Source organism: Armigeres subalbatus, chromosome 3, assembly GCF_024139115.2.
Source record: "Armigeres subalbatus isolate Guangzhou_Male chromosome 3, GZ_Asu_2, whole genome shotgun sequence".
NCBI classification, from domain to species: Eukaryota; Metazoa; Arthropoda; class Insecta; order Diptera; family Culicidae; genus Armigeres; species Armigeres subalbatus.
In genome coordinates, this window is record NC_085141.1 from 129,718,666 (window position 1) to 129,741,634 (window position 22,969).

A 22,969-nucleotide genomic window follows, 5' to 3' on the forward strand; every position below is an offset into this window, starting at 1 on the left:
AATTTAACTTCACATTTCTGAATTGCAATGCCTCTGGCTTCGATAATTAAATTTGTTAAAGATACGAGCGCATTGTCAATATCACTTTTGGTATCGAGAGGAATATCAACATCAAAATTCCTATCGATATATGTTTTGAGAGAATCCCAATCAGCTCTATGATAATTAAAAGTAGAGCTGATTGGATTATAAATGGCTTCTTGTGAGATTTCAAACGTCACAGGAAGGTGATCAGAGTCAAAGTCAGCATGAGTTACCAATTGGCCACACAGCTGACTTGAATCCGTTAAAACTAAATCAATTGTAGAAGGATTTCGACTGGAAGAAAAACAAGTTGGTCCATTGGGATATTGAATAGTATAATATCCCGCAGAACAATCTTCAAATAAAATTTTACCATTGGAATTGCTTTGAGCATTATTCCATGAACGGTGTTTAGCATTGAAGTCACCAATTACGAAGAATTTTGATTTGTTGCGAGTCAGAATTTGAAGATCAGCTTTCAACAAATTCTTTTGCTGCCCATTGCATTGAAAAGGCAAGTAGGCTGCAATGAAGGAAAATTGTCCAAAATTTGTTTCAACAGAAACTCCCAAGGTTTCAAAAACTTTGGTTTCAAACGAAGAAAATAATTTATGTTTGATACGTCTATTAATGACAATGGCGACCCCACCACAGGCGCTGTCAAGACGATCATTTCTGTAGATAAAATAGTTTGGATCTCTTTTAATGGAAAGTCCTGGTTTTAAATACGTTTCAGTTATAATGGCAATATGCACATTATGAACTGAAAGGAAGTTGAATAATTCATCTTCCTTACCCTTTAGAGAGCGGGCATTCCAATTTAGAACTTTCACACAATTATTTGGATCCATTGAAACGGAGTCCGATAACAATTTTTGTGTGTACTTTATACCAACCTGAACAGCTTCAGGAATGGTATTTGCTTTGAACATTGCATCAATCATGTGATGCAATTGTTCAGTTAAAAATCAAAATCGGAAGCAGTCATGCTACCTGAATCAGCAACATGACCGTTATTTTCCGTTGGGACATGGGTATAAACCTCATTTTGAGAAGAGAAATTTGGTCTACCAGCAGCGATGTTTGCATACGTAGGTACATTGGAAAAATTGGAATTTACTGAAGTGCTTGCTACCCGTTGACGAGCGGCAAAATTTGTTTGTGAATTGTGGTGGGTATGAATTGCTCGACCGGTAACCGGTTTCGAAATTTGAGCGTTTGAAAAATTTCTACCCGTCGAATCTGGGATCCGATTGGAATTCCCGTCAACAATTTTGCACGGGAATTCAAAACTTTTGCGTGAAGGGCATTCCCAGAAATTGGATTTGTGATTCCCCCACAGTTTGCGCACTTAAATTTATTGGAATCTTCTCTCACAGGACATGCGTACTTGGCGTGAGAGGTTCCACCACAAATCATGCATTTAGCATCCATGTGACAATGTTTGGTTCCATGACCCCACTTTTGGCACTTACGGCACTGGGTAGGGTTTTGGAAATTTCCCCAGGCCTGCGGAAATGTTCCCATGTAACACGGACATGGGACATAATACAGGCCTTTTCCAAACTTTTCATATTATTTAGTTCACTTTTGTTAAAATGAACTAAATAAAATTCTTGAGAAATGCCCTCTGGGAAGTACCAGAGTGGGATTTCTTTTTCATCTTAATTACTTGGACTGGTGAAAATCCAAGTAATTGAAATTTCAATTTAATCTCATCCAGTGATTTGTCATCACTGGGGAGACCTTTCAAGACGACTTTGAACAATCGCTCAGTTTTGTCGTCGTATGTGAAGAATTTATGGCGCTTCTCAGTTAAATATTGAAGAAGACGTTTGCGATCGTCAAAGGATCCCGGCAAAACGCGGCAGTCACCCTTCCTAGCAATCTGAAATGAAACCTTGATCCCCTGAGGGTTACTCAAAATCTCATTCCGGAAGCCAGAAAACTCGGCAACAGATACCACAATTGGCGGAATCCTTTGCTTTTTCGCATGAATCGAATCACCTGGGCTAGAGGTAGATTCGATTTGCTCAATATCATCATTAATCAAATCGAACTGATTGCTCAGTTCGATTGGAGAAAATTATTTCCGATATTAGAGTTAGAAGGAATATCTGAATTCTCCAGCTTCCTTCTATTTTTCCGCGCTTGGGCAGGACGGTCTTGAAACCTTGTTTCTTTGAAGGAAGTGGAGAATTCAGAGACTCCCCTTCCTCTTGTTTTGTTAATACTCATTGCTGAGCGTGGAGACGTGACCTTCTAAGAGGTTTTTTCCCAGAACGGTGTCCCTGCAGGATTACCACCGCTTGTCGGAATTTTACTTCCGCAAACGGGTCCAACGTAAAACGAAGGCACGGGTCCTTGCAAAGATCGTAACGGGATCAGTAAGTACAAATAGCGCTAAGAAGCACCGTTGAAATTAAAATAGCTTCGGGTAGTATTAAAAACTTCCTTCCGCAAAGAGAGAAAGAACCGCACAGCACGAAAGCACGATGCGGTCTGGGTTCTTAATAATATTGTTCATCATTGCATTACTGAACGTTTGCTTTGCTTGAAACGACACGTTGTAATTATGCCATTATAAATACTAATTGAAAACAATAATTTCCCCCACAAATTGGCTTTCCTACCTATATACTGCCGCCGTAAGCGTTACTGTTCTATATTTTCTTCCAAGCAAAATCAATATTGGACTATTATGCTTGCGACGGCAGTATAGTGGAGCTCATTTTACCTCCAAAAAATTTAGATTAATTATCAAGACGAAATGAATCCAATTTCATTTCTAGCTAATTCAAAGTTTGTCTATTAGTTAATGCATTAAAACTACCAATTTCGAATTATCAAATACATATTTTCTTTCATTGATTCAATAATACTTCCAATATTGGTACCGTCACCCTAGCAGAGTGAACTCTGTGGCTTGGAAAAGAAATGAACATATACCAATTTGATGAATACTGTACGACTTATATTTACTCATACCAAGTGTGATCCGTTGGTTATGTGGTACAGCAAGCGCTTTCCACCCCAAAGGTCAGCAGTTCGAATCTAGGTGTAATCAGCATAGAACATTTTGCTTTTTTCTTATACGCAAAAACAGTTTTTTGGCCATAACTCCAGATTGCGATGAGCTATTGATCTTATTTTCAATAGCAAACAATGGGACTGAATTCCGCGTCGACTGCAACTTGTTGCGAGCCAATCGGACAATGGGAAGTTCAAAAAAGTGTGTCTACAAAATTTGTACACATACACACATACACACACACACACACACATACATACATACACACATACAGACATCACCTCAGTTCGTCGAGCTGAGTCGATCGGTATATAAAAATCGGCCCTCCGGGCCTCCTATCAAAATTTTGATTTTGAAGCAATATTATAGCCTTTACGTACACTTAGTGTACGAGAAAGGCAAAACTCATTTCAGTTTTTGAGCTGCTGCAAAGACCAGCTGCTACAAGAAGTTAGTGGAACTTATTTAGTTCATCCGAACACTCCCTATCGTTCCCTCTGTGAGATAAAGGATTTGTGTTTCAAATTCGGTTGAAATCGGCCAAGGGGTTCAGAATTTAAACTGAGCTGACCGATAACTAAGAAATACCCCTCCCCCACACCCCTTCCCTTTTCCAAACAGCATGCTTAACCCCCGATCGTCCCCTTCTTAAGAGAAGGAAATTGTGTTCCAAATTTGGTCGAAATAGGCCAAGGGGTTCAGAATTTAAACTGCGTTAATCAATAGTTAAGCAATACCCCTCCCCCCATACCCTCCTCCTTTTACAAAGAGCACGCTTAACCCCCCTATCGTTCCCTCATTAAGATAAAGAATTTGTGTTTAAAATTCGGTTGAAATCGGCCAAGGGGTTCAGAATTTACACTGAGTTGATCGATAACTAAGCAATACCCCTCCCCCCACACCCCCTTCCCCTTTTCCAAAGAGCATGCTTAGCCCCCTATCGTCTCCTTCTTAAGATAAGGTAATTGTGTTCCGAATTTGGTCGAAATCGGCCAAGGGGTTTAGAATTTAAACTGCGTTGATCGATAACTTAGCAATACCCCTCCCCCCATACCCTCCCCCTTTTCCAAAGAGCATGCTCAACCCCCCTATCGTCCCATCTTTAAGATAAAGAATTTGTGTTCAAAATTTGGTTGAAATCGGCCAAGGGGTTCAGAATTTACACTGAGTTGATCGATAACTAAGCAATACCGTTCCCCCCACACCCTCCCCATTTTCCAAAGAGCATGCTTAAAGGCAGCCTCACACCTCGGGAATTTGGTCCACGGATTTTTTTCCCATGCATTTTTGCATATGCGATGTTTTCGGGATTTGGGCACGGAAAATCAAAATCCCGGCCCCATTTAAAATGCACGGGGATCAAAATCCGGCGGAAAATTTTCCCGAGGTGTAAGGCAGCCTTAACCCCCTATCGTCCCCTTTTTAAGATAAGGAATTTGTGTTCCAAATTTGGTCGAATTCGGCCAAGGGGTTTAGAATTTAAACTGCGTAGATCGATAATTAAGCAATACCCCTCCTCCCATACCCTCCCCCTTTTCCAAAATGCATGCTCGACCCGTCCCCTCCTTAAGATAAAGAATTTGTGTTCTAAATTTGGTTGAAATCGTCCAAGGGGTTCAGAATTTACACTCAGTTGACCGATAACTGAGCAATACCCCTCCCCCCACACCCTCCCCCTTTTCCAAAGAGCATGCCTAACCCCCCTATCGTCGTTTCCTCAAGATAAAGAATGTGTGTTCCAAATTTGGTTAAAATCGGTAAATGGGTTCAGAAGTTATGCTGGAACATACATACAAACATACAAACATTGAGTTTTATATATATAGATTAGGGTGGTTCAAAAAATCGATTTTGCTCCACAGTGCTCATCTGATTCTTTATCATATTCTGAGTGTCCTCTGAAAATTTGAGCTCATTTGGATTAAAACTGATTTAGCACAAGCAGTTTCAAGTTTGCATGCAAATTAGTATGGGGAAATTTATTTTTTCATTATTCTGATAATGACGCTTCCCCATTAAGCGCAGGTTAAAAGAAAACCTAACTAGCTAAAAGGAAAACTCAAGACCTTTCACTCAACGAAAACCGCATCTTGATTAATCGTTCCAATAATTAGTAATCGAATTTAATGTATACAGTGGTTTTCTGGAGATAATTGCATAACTCCTCAGCAGGCAACATTGCTGCTCGTGGCGCGAAAGATAGCACACACAAATTCAGGCTACTATGTTGCACTGCACATTTCAGTGATGCCCTCAAAGAAGTTTAACGATCATGACTAAAGATTCGCATCCTGTCTTAAAATCGATTACGCACTTCGCGTCTACTCTGGCCGCACCCTAAGATTACGATTACCGGTGGTGAGTATAAACCGTTTGTCAGCGCAGTATCATTACTTGACACTTTACCGGTCGCTACTAAACGCGCTGCTAAAACAATCCCGGTCAACCATTTCTTCAAGTTTCTTCAAAAATCTTCATATAGATCTTTAAAGGTTTTCTTATCAACCATCGATAGCGATCGATGCCATTTCATGAAGAATTTTAAATTGTTCAAAAGTTACAACACGGAAAATTTATAACGATCTTTTCCAAAGTATCGATACCAATTGATGCCGTTGAAACGATATGATTTTTCACCGTTCTTCTTTATCGACCTGTCAAAATTTTCGACAAAAACAAAAAACTTCAGAGGTACTTCGAGAACATGTTCATTTTTTTCATTTTTTTCATTTTTTCGCTTATTCGAGAATCGAACCTGAAGAATTGTTGAAGATGTTATATTTTCACACAGAGATCTTAACCACTAGACCACTTTATATTCTGATTGTGAGTAGCTAAATTGCATTAACATTCTACAGCATATTATTTATTTGAAATATTACTTATATGTAGGGGAATTATTTTCCACCCTACAGCACTTTCTTATAATCATCGTTCACTTAGCTCCATGCTAATATTATCATACATCAATATCGGTCATTTCGAAGTAAAATGGTTTTCCATTACGGCATAGTTTTTCTTTGAAAGTCGTTTCATTCCATAATCCATTTGTTTTCGAAAATCTTTATTTCCGGGGAAATAAACAAACGCCAAAAAGACAATCGATTTTTCGATATTCAGTGATATGAATCGATGAACTAAAAAGTGATAAAGGGTCAACGGTGTATATCTATGAAATTCTTTGTCAAAATATATCATTGCTTTGAGATCGTTCTTTAACAGATATTAGTTAACGTTTCATGAATATTCATATCGTTATTGCGATTAACTTAATAATAAAGATGTGGCGGTGTTCATCTTTGAAATGCTTTGTCAAAGTATGTCATTCCGTTGATATTGTCGCGCTTATCTTTTTCTAGAGTGCTGCGGCGGTCTTACACTCGCAGGCTTGACTGCGAAGGTAAACGTCAAGATAGCCGCCGTGTTAAAAGATAGGCAGAATTTTCCCGCTCAAAACAAAACCACGTGCTTTTCGCGAAATGACAGCAGTGTTCGATTGTATTAGTGAGAGGCAACCGGAGTCACTGAGTACATGGAGAGTGTTTATCATGGCAAGTGCATACGGTGGGTGAGATTTTCATTGACTCTGTTGTGTTTAGTGACCGTTGCGATTACCTGAGAAGCAACCAGCAGGAAACCGCAGTATTCTATTTTATCTCGAGATGCATAATAACATTCTTTACATGAATTGAGATAACGATTCATTAAGATTTATATCGTTTTTGGAAATATTTAAGGGTAAAGAAATACCGACAAAATTATTGAATTTTGTATAAATTACTTTGAAGTAGTTTGACGAATGGTTGGTCGGGATAGCGTAGCTAACAGGTGACCAAATTTAACAGCGCTGCTATTTGATGAACTATCAAACGTCGAACGTCACCGGTACGGAATGCAGCCACCAAAATGATAACCGAAAATAGTGACCGAATGCGAAAAAGAGTGACTAATCTAAAATGACAGCACTGATCATAATACTCGCTCCCAGTAATGATGCTCTAACGCGCACACACTTTAAATACTTACCACGGTACAAAAGCCGAATAGTGATCTAACGCTTGCCCAGCAGCAGAAACTGTAATGAAAAAGACACTTTCTGCACCATACAGTTTCATTATTTTCATCTCGTCACTCCCCAGGTAACCATTAAGCATTTTAACAAGCCTTATATACACCATATAATAGCTTTTCAGTGCCAATAAGCTATATAATTGATTTCCAAGTGCTTATTGGCAGTTTAAACTTCAAGCAGTAAAATAAGCCGTATATCGGTATATAACGCTTCGATGCAGTGCTGATGAGCTCTGTTGATACAAGCCGAATAAGGGATCTATATTTTCTAATTTAGAGCTACAATCTATGACGTTTGAGTGCAATCAATAACAATAACGCATAGAATTTCACAATCTGTCTCTTTTACTCGCATTTGAAACAGAGATTGTTTTTAAACCTGTGGTGTATGCCGTTCAGTAATAAATTTGATAACGATGATTATCATTTGTATGTATACACGTAAAAAAATAACCTTATATGTTATGACAAAAAACCATTCGAAAATACTTATACTCTTCATTATGCCAGCTAATGAATGATCCCACATCAAAAAGCTAATAGCATTCATAAGTTAATGAAAAGTATAAGTTTTGGAATGTATGTGGCTAATGCGATGTATAAGTTTTTTCTTATACATATCATTAAGCGCCTGCTTTGGCAAAAAAGTATTAGAAATCTTAATAATAAATAACATTAAATTTTTTTACGTGTAGAGGAAGAGAACTGCAGCATGACGCAAGAAATATGCCTGATGGATGAATAATGAGCTGTAGATTTAGTCTAGAGCGATATTTATTATTCATCACAACGAATACTTTATAAATACGAGAAAATTTTAATGTAAATTTATTACAGATTCATCATGTTACCTATTTATGTTACCTCACCCTTGATATGGAGGCAAATAGATTCCTTCAGTTTATTTACCCTCCCCAGACATAAATCTGCTCAATTCTTTTTTGGATCAGATGGCAAACTCATCGGACAACCGAAACCATATCCTTCCACCAAACACAGCCAAGCGGTTCAAATCCGGAAATAAAATATAAATAACAAAAAAATATCAAGTCTCCAATGGGAAGAAAAAGAAAGAACGAATTAAAATTGTAAATAAACATTTTTCGTTTCATTTTTATTTTCGTTCCATTCCCACTCGTCTAAAATTTTTGACATTTTTGTCATAGGCGTGGAAAAATAGGTAGGGGCAAGCAGTATATCAGCCAAATAATTCGCCAAAAGTGACTTTTAAGCAGCACTACAGCGTAGTTTAGGGTTTAATAGCACTGTTGACCATGTTCTAAATACGGCTATAGAACCGAAATAAAGTCATTTTTAACGGCTTAATGGTTGCTTGGGATGTTTCGGACAGCAGAACAAAGAGAACCGAAGCGACAATCTTTATCTAGTAACTAAAATATCTTTTGGTAGTTGCTACAATCCAGCTTGTCGCCCTTTTTGTAGATGGGACACACGACACCTTCCATCCACTCCTGCGGCAGAAGCTCATCCTCCCACACCTTGAAATTAAAACAAAAACATTGTACGCCATATTGAATGAATGGTGGGTAGGCGTATTAGCCTTCTCTTAAGTCCCCTGATAAAAAATGATTTTTGTCTGTTACGCCCTTTTCAAATGTTGGTCTAGAATTTTCTGGTTTATCTGGCATCCCTGCTGAAGCGGCATTTCACCTCATTTCACCCATTTCACCACGCCGGCGTTGTGTCGTCTTTTGGCGTGCTTCACTTCCTTCACGTTCAAAATTTTCCTTCATTTTGGCAATCTGGCATCGGCATCCTTTCAAGCTAAATGCGTTTTGATAATTTCTTAAATTTAATAGCGCAAAATTATTAAAACGTTCACCAAAACCTGGAAAAAGTGGTGCAAAGTAAAAAGTACTTCATTTTTGTGTAAAGCTTTTACGGTTTCTTATCGAAATGGGTGAGTAATTGCAAATTTTGTTTTTGGCAATGCTAATTTATAAGCGTATGAAAAATCAATATGTCAGACCGTTGCGTTCTAAGTTCTGATTTCTTACCTATTACTAAAATAAATAATTTCGCGTCTCGTTCGTAGATCGTGATCGCAATCGAAGACGTGAAAGGTCCCGATCTCGTGAACGGCGGCGCAGTAGAAGCCGCGATCGCAAACGCTCCCGTTCCAGGTCCCCGTACCGTAAGGGACGCTCTCGCCGCAGGAAGCCTTCCCTGTACTGGGATGTTCCGCCGCCGGGCTTCGAACACATTACTCCGCTACAGTATAAGGCTATGCAGGCGGCTGGACAGATTCCGGCAAACATTGTAGCGGACACACCTCAGGCGGCCGTTCCGGTCGTTGGATCGACCATCACGCGTCAGGCTCGGCGATTGTACGTCGGCAACATTCCGTTCGGCGTCACCGAGGAGGAGATGATGGAGTTCTTCAACCAGCAGATGCATCTGTCCGGATTGGCCCAGGCAGCCGGCAACCCGGTGTTGGCCTGTCAGATAAATCTTGACAAGAATTTCGCTTTCCTGGAGTTCCGTTCGATTGATGAAACCACCCAAGCAATGGCGTTCGATGGCATTAACTTCAAGGGACAGAGTTTGAAGATTAGGAGACCGCACGATTACCAGCCCATGCCTGGTATGACCGACTCCGCGGTGCCAGCCGTACCAGGTATGAAATTTTTGTATTTGTTTTATTCGCTCCTAATTGGTTAACGATTTTCCTTGACTTTGCAGAAAAATTCTCCGGTGTCATTAGTACGGTTGTGCCAGATTCTCCGCACAAGATCTTCATTGGTGGTTTGCCGAATTATTTGAATGAGGATCAGGTGAGTCCGGTTTCAGAAGAGGGAGTACGGGTATATCCTAGATTCAAGAACAAATGGGCACATTGTACCATTCGTTCCCGACTTTTTAAATTGTGTAAACAATTTCTTGCGGACGTTTTCACTTTTCAGCTCTTCGCGGGTTTTTAATAACATGTTGGTGCATTACATTGTTTGCACTCATGTTGGGTGGTGCGGGAAGTGCGTCAGAAGTGATAAGTAATACGAAGTATCATTTTGCAAAGTTTTTTCTTCTTTCTGTTTAGTCTCCAAGTTAGGGAAAATTGTCCATGTCCATTAAAATAGTAAATAAAGAGAATCAATATGATGTATTCTAATATCTTCCAAAGGTTTGCCATTCAGCGATTTTAATACGTGCTTCTTCTACCTAAAATTTCCGTTTCAACGGAAAAGATGAGCAGACTGAAATGAAAATTGACTTTGAAATGTGTAGGTTGAGAATTCTATAACGTACGATTATTGGAAAAAATCATACTACTAAAAGACCGGATTAAAAATAAATCAGCCTGTATGTACGTCAAAAATCAACTTGAAAAGAACCGGCAGGTACGCACTGAAGACTTCTGCAAACTAATTTCTTATGAAATGACATTAGAATTACTTATCTATGCTCACAATGCCTTCCTGCGCCGAAAATATGATAATTTTCTTACAGCTTTTCCCTCCACAAAAGAAATCAAGAAAGCGACCGAATTTTCTTTTCTAGCCACTTTTTTTTAGCGATACCAACGTTCCAACAGTTGCGCCACCACTTGCAGCAAGTTCAGAACAAAACAGCGAATCCGTTTTTACAGGTCTCGCGCATTTCCATACTTCACGCGAAGTGTTTCCATTTCTGTACAGTGAACTAAATTTGCAGGGTATTTGCAATTTCGATTTTCAGCAAAAGCGTAAACTTTAGCGCCATCGTCCCGTTTTCAGGAACAGATTATCTTTCCAATGCGTTTTGTTTCAGTTAGGTCCATCGAAGTTCTGGCCCTCCTGTGCGAGTGGGCGTCTCGATTTTCTCTTTTTGCAGGCCGTTCGTTTTTTTTACAGCACAAAATTTCGAATTTCAGCCTTTCTGACAAACCGTTACTGATACTGAGTTTTTTCTCTTCTTTTTTCGTTTTTTCATGTTCACGTTTGTAGATGCTTTGGCCGGGTTGGGCTGGCTGCTTGGTCTCGGTCACTGTCCGGCTGTAAGGGCACTACAACTTATGATTTAGGAAAATCTGGCCATGTTTTGAACAGATAATATGTAAATTGAACGAATGAATTTGTTGCGAATGTCAAGAAAATATTTATTTTAATAGTTGAGACCACTCGAAACAACGAGAGAAGCAAAGCAAGGCAAGTTTCATCTAACAATTTCTTCTTTGCAGCTGTCTGCCCTCGCAAAGGTTAATGTCGGTGGCGTTACAGAAAAAGAAATCAGTTAGGGTTACTTTAAATTTAGTCAGGGATTATCTGTACAATTTTCAAATGGATTTGTTTATGCAAAGACAGAAAATAGGACTTTTCAGTGTAGGGCTCGTTCTTCTTTATGTTGCGCTCTTCAGCTGGTAAGTATGGCGAATTGTTGGTGACGCGAAACGGGGAGTTAAATAATTAACGTTACGCAAAAAAATATACAACTTGTCTGTTTGGCACTTTTTTCAGAGGTTTTCAACTTGAAGTTGGTGCACCTCTTCAAAATTCTGTGCTACTATTGTAGATTCAGACACATTTAGTCAAGACACCAACCTTATATGGGGCTATATGGTTCGATGTACCATTTTCTTCATAACTTTTAAACGCATCGTTCGATCGTTATCAAATTCAATAGTGATAAACACGGCTTTGTCCCCAGTTAAATAAAACTTGTTTTGAGAAAATATGTTAAAGATTACTATACGAAAAGTTGTCTAATGTTTTTCTTAGCTTTTGTGCACACACATACATAGTGGAAACTGGGGTAATATGCATCCCCGGGGCAAAACGACCCTTTGACGTTTTTGAGGACATTTTCGACAATTTTTCGAGAGTATTTACTACAGCGCATGTAGTTTGGATCTCGAACTACGAATCTAACAGTAAACATTCTTGGAAATATGTCTGTAAAACCGCCAAAACTTCCAAAAGGTCGTTTTGCCCCGGGGGTGCATTTTACCCCAGTTTACCCTACACACGGACAGAAAGACATGTGCTCAGTTTGTCGAGCAGTCGATTGGTATACCGTGGACCCCCGTATTTTTGTACGGCACCTCATTCACATTAACGCGGTTCATTTTTAATTTGAACTTCTGGTTACTCTATAAGCATCAGAAAAACTGGTTTCTGGCTGCTCTCTTTGCTGGTTTGTTTTGATTCTGCGTTCCATTTCACGATGTTCCATTTTTCCTCTCTCGATTCCACGTGGGAAATGACGTTTGAACCATTTTTAATTTGAACGATGTTCAAACCAACGGGGTTCAAATTAAAAGTGTTCAGATTAAAAACGATCATATTACCGGGGGTAACATTATGGGTCTCCGAGGCTTCTATACAAAGTTTGTTTCCGGAGTGAAATGATAGTCTTTTGGTACAACTTCGTTGTACGAGAAAGACAACAACCAGCTCTTCCAGGCGCGCTTTGTGATTTTCAAAACCACAATCCATTTCCAGCGGTTTTCCAGACACGCTTTGTGATTTTCCAAACCAAAATCCATTTTTCAGCGGTCTTCCAGACACGCTTTGTGATTCTTCAAACCACAACACATTTTCCAGCTCTTCCAGGCGCGCTTTGTGATTTTCCAAACCACGATCCATTTTCCAGCGGTCTTCCAGATGCGCTTTATGATTTTCCAAACCACAATCCATTTTCCAGCGGTCTTTCAGACGTGCTTTATGATTTTCCAAACCACGATCCATTTTGCAGCGTTCTTCCAGACACGCTTTGTGATTTTTCGAAACATAATCAATTTCCAGCGGTCTTCCAGGCGCGCTTTGTGATTTTGCAAACCACAATCCATTTTCCAGCGGTCTTCCAAACACGCTTTGTGATTTTCCAAACCACAATCCATTTTGCAGCATTTTTCCAGACGCGCTTTGTAGCAATACTAACCCCTTGCCTTGTTTTTTAATCACCAAACATTTTAACACATCAGCACATTGACAAATTGAATTCAACTCACCTTTTGAAATAAGCGTCAGGATCCAACAAATAACCTGGCAGGATCGCCAAAATGTGTGGCCTCAAATGGCCGGAGCGAATTGTTATGACAGCAGCTCTCCGTGGGTGCGTGTGCACGCCACGGAGGTCTGACCAGAAGAGAGGCCGAGTCATGGCTTGCTGCGCACTGATCGACACGCTGATGATAACTTACTCAAACCCCACACATATGAGTATTCACAACATTGTAAATTAATGTCCAAGTCGGGTGGTTTAATCCCCGGAATATAGGCAATCAACTTTGATTGAACCAAAATGGATTACTAGTCACTTATTCTCATTACAGCTGTAAAACGTTATTCATTAAAGTTGTATGTTATGTATTGCAATTTTGCATAGTCGCATTCTGCGGGATAAAAAATGGCGGTACCCCGTTTGGCATAATGCCATATGGCATAATGTCGTTTGGCATAATGTCGTTTGGCATAATGTCGTTTGGCATAACGCCGTTTGGCATAATGGCCATTTGGCATAAGGGCCGTTTGGCATAATGACCATTTGGCATAATATGTATGCGGTGTCAAATTGACCATTTGGCATAATTTGTATGCGGTGTCAAATTGAGGGCCGTTTGGCATAAAGGCCATTTGTCATAATTTATATACGGTTCCAAATTAATTGCCGTTTGCAACAATTTATATGCAAAAAGAAGGGTAAATTACAGAAAAAGTGAATAAAAGTTTTGCTATCAAGGCTTTCAAGAAATGGTCAGTTCAAAAATTCCATTGAAATAAACAAAGAACTGCTCGCGTTTCAAAGAAGGGTGAATTATAGGAAATGAAAATGATAAAGTATTGAAGTGAATAATCTTCAGCGGGATATAAAGTGAACCCTTCAAGAGACGATGTTCTATGACTCGATATCGAGTCATGGAAGCAACACGCAGAAAAAACTACGTTAAAAACAAACATATTATAGGTAAATCCAAACAATAATTCAGTTTGTTCTGGCATCAAAAATAAATATGTTTGGATCAAACATATTGTAGCATTTGAAGCGAACGAAAACTTTTTTTAGAATCAAATGTGCGTTTCAAGTTGTTTCAACCAGCTTAATGTTTGAAGCAAACATGGATATTATTGTTTTGGTTCGGCCATTCATAATATTTTCTTATCAATTCTACCAATTTTCATATTCTGGTAGCATTTGACTACCAGATTTCACAATTCTAAACGTTCATATTTCATTTACTTACCTTTCTGTACCTGAAAAACATGCTTATCATCAATTTGGAAGCAAGAAAACATATTATTCCATGCTTGCTCCTGCTCCTTTGATCTCCTCTGATCGGATCCGATCCGTACTCGAGTTTTTGTTTACTTTTGCAAGAGCGAGCGAGGGGCTGCCCACTAGTGTTCGTATAAAACAAACAGGCATTTAATTTGGTTTTAAAAATAAATATGTTTGATTCAAACATTTTACCATTTTGGAAGTAAACATGTATATTTTTGAAGCAAATGGATGAAATTTGTATCCGTGAAGTTATGCCATATTATAAAATATGTTATGGATTTCTGCGATGGTCCCTTGAAAAACCCTAGCAGCACATGTTTCACATAGATTACTGCAATTCATCTGTGGCCAGATTTGGTCACAAACAAGTTGCTGCACCATTTTTGGCTGACTTTTGTTGCTCGGGAAGCTTTTCAAGGATTATATATCCCACTTCTCGATATTTCCCTGAGTCGATGGTCCCTTTATTATCGACTCATGGAGGATTGACTGTATCAACAATTATATGGTGTACCGTTTCGTGATGCACGTGTTTGCCTGTTATAAGGCAAAATGTGTTATTTTGCCTTCTATAACTGCTCGCATTTGCCCGGTATAAGGCCAAATGTGTTATTTTGCCTTCTTTGAATACTCGAATTTGCTCGTGTATTGGCAGCAAAACGATTCACTGCAAAATAATTTTAACTGCGGAATGATACAAAACGCAGAATGGAATATTGCGCAATGGTAATGCTCGCAATATGGTACATCAATAAATGGATTACCGCGGAATGTTGTACCGCAAATTGTTGTATAATCTTTAGAGCTTTAAAGTCTACTTAGCATCATCGGAGTAATTCACCTCCGATGATGGTAAGTAGATTCCTGGGCAAAAACTTTGGAATAGTATGTAAATTATGCCAAATTGATATTATGCCAAACGGCCCTCAATTTGACACCGCATACAAATTATGCCAAATGGTCGTTATGCCAAACGGCCCTTATGCCAAATGGCCTTCAATTTGACACCGCATACATATTATGTCAAATGGCCATTATGCCAAACGGCCCTTATGCCAAACGGGGTACCGCCATAAAAAACATACTAGGTAGTAGGTATAGCATTTCCTTTTCTTTTTCGGCCGCGGATATCACAGAATTATTATATTATTTTGTTTTTTTATCATTAAATTATTATGAATTTCATTTTAAAACAAGCAAACCATTCCACTAAAAAGAGCTTAAAATATTTCTTTTTTCTAAATTTCATTTTGTCAATTGAATTTGCGTGGGTTCCATCGCATTCTATTGATTCGTTATTTACTTTCGGAGCAACCTGAACTGCTTTTTCAAGTTCTAATTTTGATAACAGCCACTACGAATTCAATCAAAGATCAACAGCCGTGGCATTTTATAGGTTTGAACATTTTATAAATTCACGGCATGTGGAAGATTTGATTTCGAAGATATGTCGAAGGCACCCTTCTGTAGTAGCCACAATCCAAATACGATAGACGGGTGCTTTGCTGCAATTCTGACCTTCGCTACATAGCTGCTATTGATGAATCCTGTACTACAAATTGCATTTTTATAACAATTTTGGATTGTTCAGTATTTCAATAGTGCCTTTTTAGTATTTTGATTCGGGAAATAGAAAGTATTTAACAGCTCTAATATCCAGATGCGCAAACCAACAATTCGGATGCTGAAGAGTGTAGCAAAATGCGTCGGCTAGGTTCCCTCAGTCAACATTCCAACCCAAAACGATGTAACGCACAATCTAACAGACTATTTTCTTCTTCATTTTTCCAATTCGTGTTCTCTTCACGCACAATGGTACGTCGTTGTTGCGTGATTTTCCCCAACAGGTCAAGGAACTGCTGCTTTCCTTCGGACAGCTGAAGGCTTTCAACCTGGTCAAGGATGCTGCGACCGGGTTGAGCAAAGGCTACGCCTTTGCCGAATATGTTGAATACACCATCACCGATCAGGTGAGTTTTTATCGTAATACTATTGTTTCAAAGCGCAGAACCTAAATGTATTTTTCTCCAATTGCCAGGCTATAGCAGGATTGAACGGTATGCAGTTGGGCGATAAGAAGCTGATTGTACAAAGAGCCAGCGTTGGGGCCAAGAATGCTAACGTCGCAGCTGTTGCACCGGTTCAAATTCAAGTAAGTATTGCTCCTCAGGCCTACGCTTGATATTGATTCACTCAACTAATTTTTTTATTTCTCAAACCACAGGTCCCAGGTCTCTCGCTGGTTGGTTCATCGGGACCACCAACGGAGGTTCTCTGTCTCTTGAACATGGTCACACCGGACGAGCTGAAAGACGAAGAGGAATACGAAGATATTCTCGAGGATATTAAAGAGGAATGCAATAAGTACGGTGTGGTCCGGAGCGTGGAGATTCCGCGACCGATTGAGGGTGTCGACGTGCCCGGCTGCGGTAAGGTGTTCGTTGAGTTCAACTCGATTGTCGACTGTCAGAAAGCGCAACAAGCGCTTACCGGACGAAAGTTTAGTGACCGTGTGGTCGTTACTTCCTATTTCGATCCGGATAAGTACCATCGTCGTGAGTTCTAGTTTTATCATTTGTGGGGCATTTTAATTTTAAACAAAGTTTTGATAAATAGTATCAAGGAAAAAAAAAACAATTGTGGAACAATGTATCTGCTTACAATTTCATACAACCATACACAATGATGCTAACAAACACGAAAACGTATAATGTTTGTTAAACGTATTTTGAAGTATTCATTCATTCAATTTTTTATGTTCGATTGCTGAAGTTGTGCTCAAATGATTGCATATGACCACTTCATTTTCAATGTTCCCAAATCAAGCGATATGACGAAACATACCATACTGGCACTTGTAAAACTACCGACCAATAATAAAAAATAGGGGCAGTAGGGGCAATATGAACATACGGGGCAATATGAGCCACCCTCATTTTGAGCTTATTGACAAGTTTTATCATGTAAAAGTTATATGATCTTTAAGAGGATGCTCCACATATGCATCAACGTGAAAACCGCATTAAAATTCAATTCAAATATGAAAATATACTTGAAAATGTAAATTTTCACTGCATATGCAAAATTATTATAAGATTTCAAGTTTATAAATAAGGTTTTGACACAAAAATGATTAAAATACAGGTCAAAAATACACCACAATCAAAAGATATATTAAAATTGAATATTGTGCACACATGTTTATATTGATACAAATCTGAATTTTTCATAAAACTTTTTTTTCCCAAAACCAGTCTCTATGGGGCAATATGGGCATACAGGCATAGAACAAGATACCTGGCCTTAAAATGCGAATAAGTTCAAATTTCAGTATTCAAATACAAGAATATTATCATACATGTAAGATTCATTACGGAAAAATTACAACAGCGTATTATTGTGACAGAAACAGAAAAAATGATTATTGACCAATTGAAATGTGTGGCTGGTCAAACGGTGAAGAGTGGCAAATCAGTTCAGTCCGCTGTTGTGCATTTTTTTCATTTTATTTGGTATGGAATACTCACAACTGTTGTAGGAATATCATATTCTTCTATATTACGAAACTTTTTTCGCCTAAATAAAGGTTTTGGAAGGGTGGCCCATACTGCCCCAAATTGTGGCTCATATTGCCCCGCATAGTCGGGAACACACATTGAAATCAATACATTTTCAAAAGTGCATTGCAACAACTTCCAAACGCATTTTTCGTCATTCATCGACGTTAAATGAAAGGTAACATTCTCTAGTATAAGTCAACTACATTTGAACGATGCTTTTTTGAGCTTTTCAGCGCTTTTCGGAACGATTTCCTTAGGTGGCCCATATTGCCCCGATCACCCCTATCAGAATCAGCGTAATATGTATGTACTATTTTAAATGATGTTCAACGTATAATCTCTTCCAATAACTAATTTCATTCATCAAGAAGAGCACACGCAAAAAAATAACATTTCTTCTAATAATTTGAATCCTAACAAACCTGATGCTGTCCTAATTCAAATCATTTGCACGTCTGTTCACTCTTATATTGCTGGGATGTTTCTGATCATTCCACTTGAAGTGGAAATAAATCCCTTGAGAAGTGTTGAATCAACCACGAACCATTCGATCCATACCAAGCAACTCAAGGAGATGAAATTATTCCGTGTGATTCTTTTTTTGTGGAAATCCAGGGCGGAAAAGCCAACACAGTAAATAAAGGCTGATCGATAAAAACTTACATTGCAATGGTATCGTATTGACATTAGTCTTATATCACAATCCCTGCACTTCGGTTCAGAAAGGGGTTTGGCGTGTTCTTGCAGGTCGCTCAAGACATGTTTCTCGTAAGAGCAAGTTTTATATGGACAAATGCCTTAATGATGGAATTCCTCAAGGAAATGTGCAAAGTGTTTGAGAAGATAAGTCGTAGTACCAAGGCGACAGCAGAAGCAGTGAAGCAAGTGCGCTCCGTTGGAAAACAAGACTCTTAAGTACATAGTCTGGTTACTACGAGTAAAAAGTGTACGCATTGCAAAGGAGAACATGAACTCTGGAAGTGTGAAGCGTTTAAAAAAGTGACCTTGAGTGAGAAATATAATTAGTTACGGAAAAGTGGTTCCTGCTTCAATTGTTTGGAGAGGGGACACATCACGGGAAAATGCAAATCTGAGCGGTCGGGCAAACGTCATCATACGTCACTGCATCCCACTAATATGCGTTCAGATGAACCAGGCTGCAGCAGTACAGCGGTGCATCAAAGGCGAACGCGCCGAGGCAAACCAGCAGATGCCGTTGAAATTACAGAGACGACAAGTAATGACGGATCGGTTCTATGCTCGAACGTAGAAGCTGATCAAGATACGTTGTTAGCTACAGCGATAGTTTCGGTCCACGGTGCTGGGAAGCGAATGATGGAGTGCCGGGCTGTGTTAGATTCTGCTTCATACAAGCACTTTATTACGGAAGCTATGGTTGCCAAGTTTGGGCTGAAACGGCGAAAGGCAAATTAATTATTCAATCGTCAGTCGATTTTTCGTGCGACTACCCTTCAACGAGGCGAAGGGTCATTTGGGCGATTCCGAAACCATGGCTAGGAAAAGGTTTTTGACCGTTGAGAAGAGGCCGGATAAGGATCCCGATTCGAAACGGAAATAGGGTATCTGTTCCTATATCAATAACAATAAGACAATGCGCATATAAAATGCATTGATTTCTCGCCCAATAATCAAGAAACATGAGAATAATTATGCTTGGCTCACGTAATTTTTAATTGAAAACAATTTGGTAACTTCAAAAATGAAATTATTATCACATTATAGAAGTATTTAGCTAAAAACATCATCGCCGCCATGCACCTATTTCAATAACATTCAAAAACAGTTAATCCCATGCTTGTACCTATATCAATAATACTGTTTCCAACATAAAATACGCACACTATTACTTGTGTGTATACGTAACGATATGATTGCAGTGATGCCGAATTCTTCAATGTTTTGCATTTGAGTTGAAATATAATTACAAAATTGCAGTTTTTGATGTAGTTTTTCAACTTATCAGTTTAATTTTATGTTTGTTGTAGATTATCTTTTCGATATACTTTATTTTACAAACATAAGAGTTGAATTCCACAGTAAAAGTTCATTCAAGCATTTTTGAAATAAAAATCTAGGTCGGCAACCCTTGAGAGTATTGCAGGGCATGTAAACAGTTTGAAATACGGACAAGAATAATTCAAACGTTGTTCGAAATAAACCTATATCAAACTATAGGAAATCGCGTTGGTTTTTCAAATATAATTATATGTATAGTGAAAGTGTGATGTTCTTTATGTGTTGTGAAGTGAATTGTGAAGGAATAGAATTGTTTAAGCTTGAAATTGACTGGAAAACAACGGCGTGAAAACAGATGAATCTGCTAGTAGCAATCGAGCAGTGCATCAAACCAACAGTTCAGAGGTAGGAAAATGAAAATAAAAGTGCTTTATAATTTTATCTTTCAATAATTTGATTCTTGTGCATTAAAACATTACTTTAAAAAAATCTTGAATAATATTCCAAACATTCAAGAATGTGTTCCATCCATTATTGTGTACATACGATGTGAGAAATTGTAATTAAATTGATTTTTTATTTGGTTCATCGACGGCTGGGATTAATATACGGGCTGTTATTAATATAGGAACAGATACCCTACGTTAAATTTATGCACGAGTATGAAGAGTTGGGGCATATGGTCAAAATGAATTCGAAACAATGTGAAGATCCGACTGAAGCATTTTATTTGCCTTACAATTGCGTGCTAAAGCCAACCAGCTCAACTACAAAACTTCGTGTAGTATTCGACGGTTCGGCAGAATCGTCGACTGGAGTATCTGTCAACCAAACACAAATGGTTGGTCCTACGGTGCAGAACGATTTGGTGTCCATTCACTTGAAATTCCGAACGTTCCGAACGCAGACAAACAGACGTAACACTGAGAAAATTCCCATCGACCATGAGCGTTTTTAAATTCAACTGCTTGCTAGTTTGGAGTTTGACAGTGGGCCCTGTTAAACCTCTATAAAAAGCTGCATGTATCCGCAAGTAGGCTCCGCCAAAGCGACCGTGTGCCGCTCAAAGCGCACAAGCCCAAGTCCTGGTGTTAGGTGGGACACGACGGCCCTCCGACGAGACAGGAGGTTTGCGCAGGCCCAATAAGCCGCCTTTAAAAACAACTATTACGAACGACATAGAAGATAATACGACTCGATACAATCGGCAACGACCTAGGCGACGAATAAAGGATCACGATTGGAAGCTTGGAACATGGAACTGCAAGTCGCTAGGCTTCGCAGGTTGCGACAGGATAATCTACGATGAATTACATCCCCGCAACTTCGATGTCGTAGTCGTAGCGCCGCAGGAAATCTGCTGGACAGGACAGAAAGTGTGGAAAAGCGGGCATCGAGCGGCTACCTTCTACCAAAGCTGTGGCACCACCAACGAGCTGGGAACCGGCTTCATAGTGCTGGGAAAGATGCGCCAACGCGTGATTGGGTGGCAGCCAATTAACGCAAGGATGTGCAAGCTGAGGATAAAAGGCCGTTTCTTCAACTATAGCATCATCAACGTGCACTGCCCACACGAAGGGAGACCCGACGACGAGAAAGAAGCGTTCTATGCGCAGCTGGAGCAGACATACGATGGATGCCCACTGCGGGACGTCAAAATCGTCATCGGTGACATGAACGCTCAGGTAGGAAGGGAGGAAATGTATAGACCGGTCATCGGACCGGATAGTCTGCATACCGTATTGAACGACAACGGCCAACGATGCATAAACTTTGCAGCCTCCCGCGGAATGGTAGTCCGAAGCACTTTCTTCCCCCGCAAGAATATCCACAAGGCCACATGGAAATCACCTAATCAAATAACGGAAAACCAAATCGACCACGTTCTAATCGACGGTAAATTCTTCTCCGACATCACGAACGTACGCACTTACCGTAGTGCGAATATTGAATCCGACCACTACCTCTTTGCAGTATGTCTGCGCTCAAAACTCTCGACGGTGATCAACACGCGTCGGAGTCGTCCGCCGCGGCTAAACATTGGGCGGCTGCAAGACGATAGACTAGCCCAAGACTACGCGCAGCAGCTGGATGCGGCACTCCCAACGGAAGAGCAGCTAGGCGCAGCATCTCTCGAAGATGGCTGGAGAGATATTCGATCCGCCATTGGAAGCACCGCAACCGCCGCACTAGGCACGGTGGCCCCGGATCAGAGAAACGACTGGTATGACGGCGAATGTGAGCAGTTAGTTGAGGAGAAGAATGCAGCAAGGGCGAGATTGCTGCAACACCGCATGAGGGCGAACGAGGCACGATACAAACGGGCGCGGAACAGGCAAAACTCGATTTTCCGGAGGAAAAAGCGCCAGCAGGAAGATCGACACCGGGAAGAAACGGATGAACTGTACCGCGCTAATAACGCACGAAAGTTCTATGAGAAGTTGAACCGTTCACGTAAGGGCCACGTGCCACAGCCCGATATGTGCAAGGACATAAACGGGAACCTTCTTACAAACGAGCGTGAGGTGATCCAAAGGTGGCGGTATGGTAATGAACCTTGGAGAACGCGCGCAGGACATGCGATTTCCGGCTCCGAATCTCCAGGAAATCCAGGAGGAGATCGCCCGGCTGAAAAACAACAAAGCCCCTGGAGTTGACCAACTACCAGGGGAGCTGTTTAAACACGGTGGTGAAGCACTGGCTAGAGCGCTGCACTGGGTGATTACCAAGGTTTGGGAGGATGAGGTTCTGCCGCAGGAGTGGATGGAAGGTGTCGTGTGTCCCATCTACAAAAAGGGCGATAAGCTGGATTGTAGCAACTACCGCGCAATCACATTGCTGAACGCCGCCTACAAGGTATTCTCCCAAATTTTATGCCGCCGACTAACACCAATTGCAAGAGAGTTCGTGGGGCAGTACCAGGCGGGATTAATGGGTGAACGCTCTACCACAGACCAGGTGTTCGCCATACGTCAGGTATTGCAGAAATGCCGCGAATTCAACGTGCCCACACATCATCTATTTATCGACTTCAAAGCCGCATATGATACAATCGATCGGGACCAGCTATGGCAGCTAATGCACGAAA

At 40.0% G+C, this 22,969-nt stretch overlaps 1 protein-coding gene across 1 annotated transcript; it reads left to right on the plus strand.

The window, feature by feature from the left end:
* The first annotated feature begins 8,869 nt into the window (after positions 1 to 8,869).
* LOC134224946 (splicing factor U2AF 50 kDa subunit) lies at positions 8,870 to 18,566 on the plus strand. The gene is made up of 6 exons (XM_062704605.1): positions 8,870 to 9,047; positions 9,183 to 9,764; positions 9,830 to 9,921; positions 16,192 to 16,314; positions 16,383 to 16,496; positions 16,569 to 18,566. The coding sequence occupies exons 1-6, from the start codon at positions 9,044 to 9,046 to the stop codon at positions 16,908 to 16,910; spliced, it is 1,257 nt and encodes a 418-aa protein (XP_062560589.1). The 5' UTR covers positions 8,870 to 9,043; the 3' UTR covers positions 16,911 to 18,566.
* The last annotated feature ends 4,403 nt before the right edge of the window (positions 18,567 to 22,969 follow it).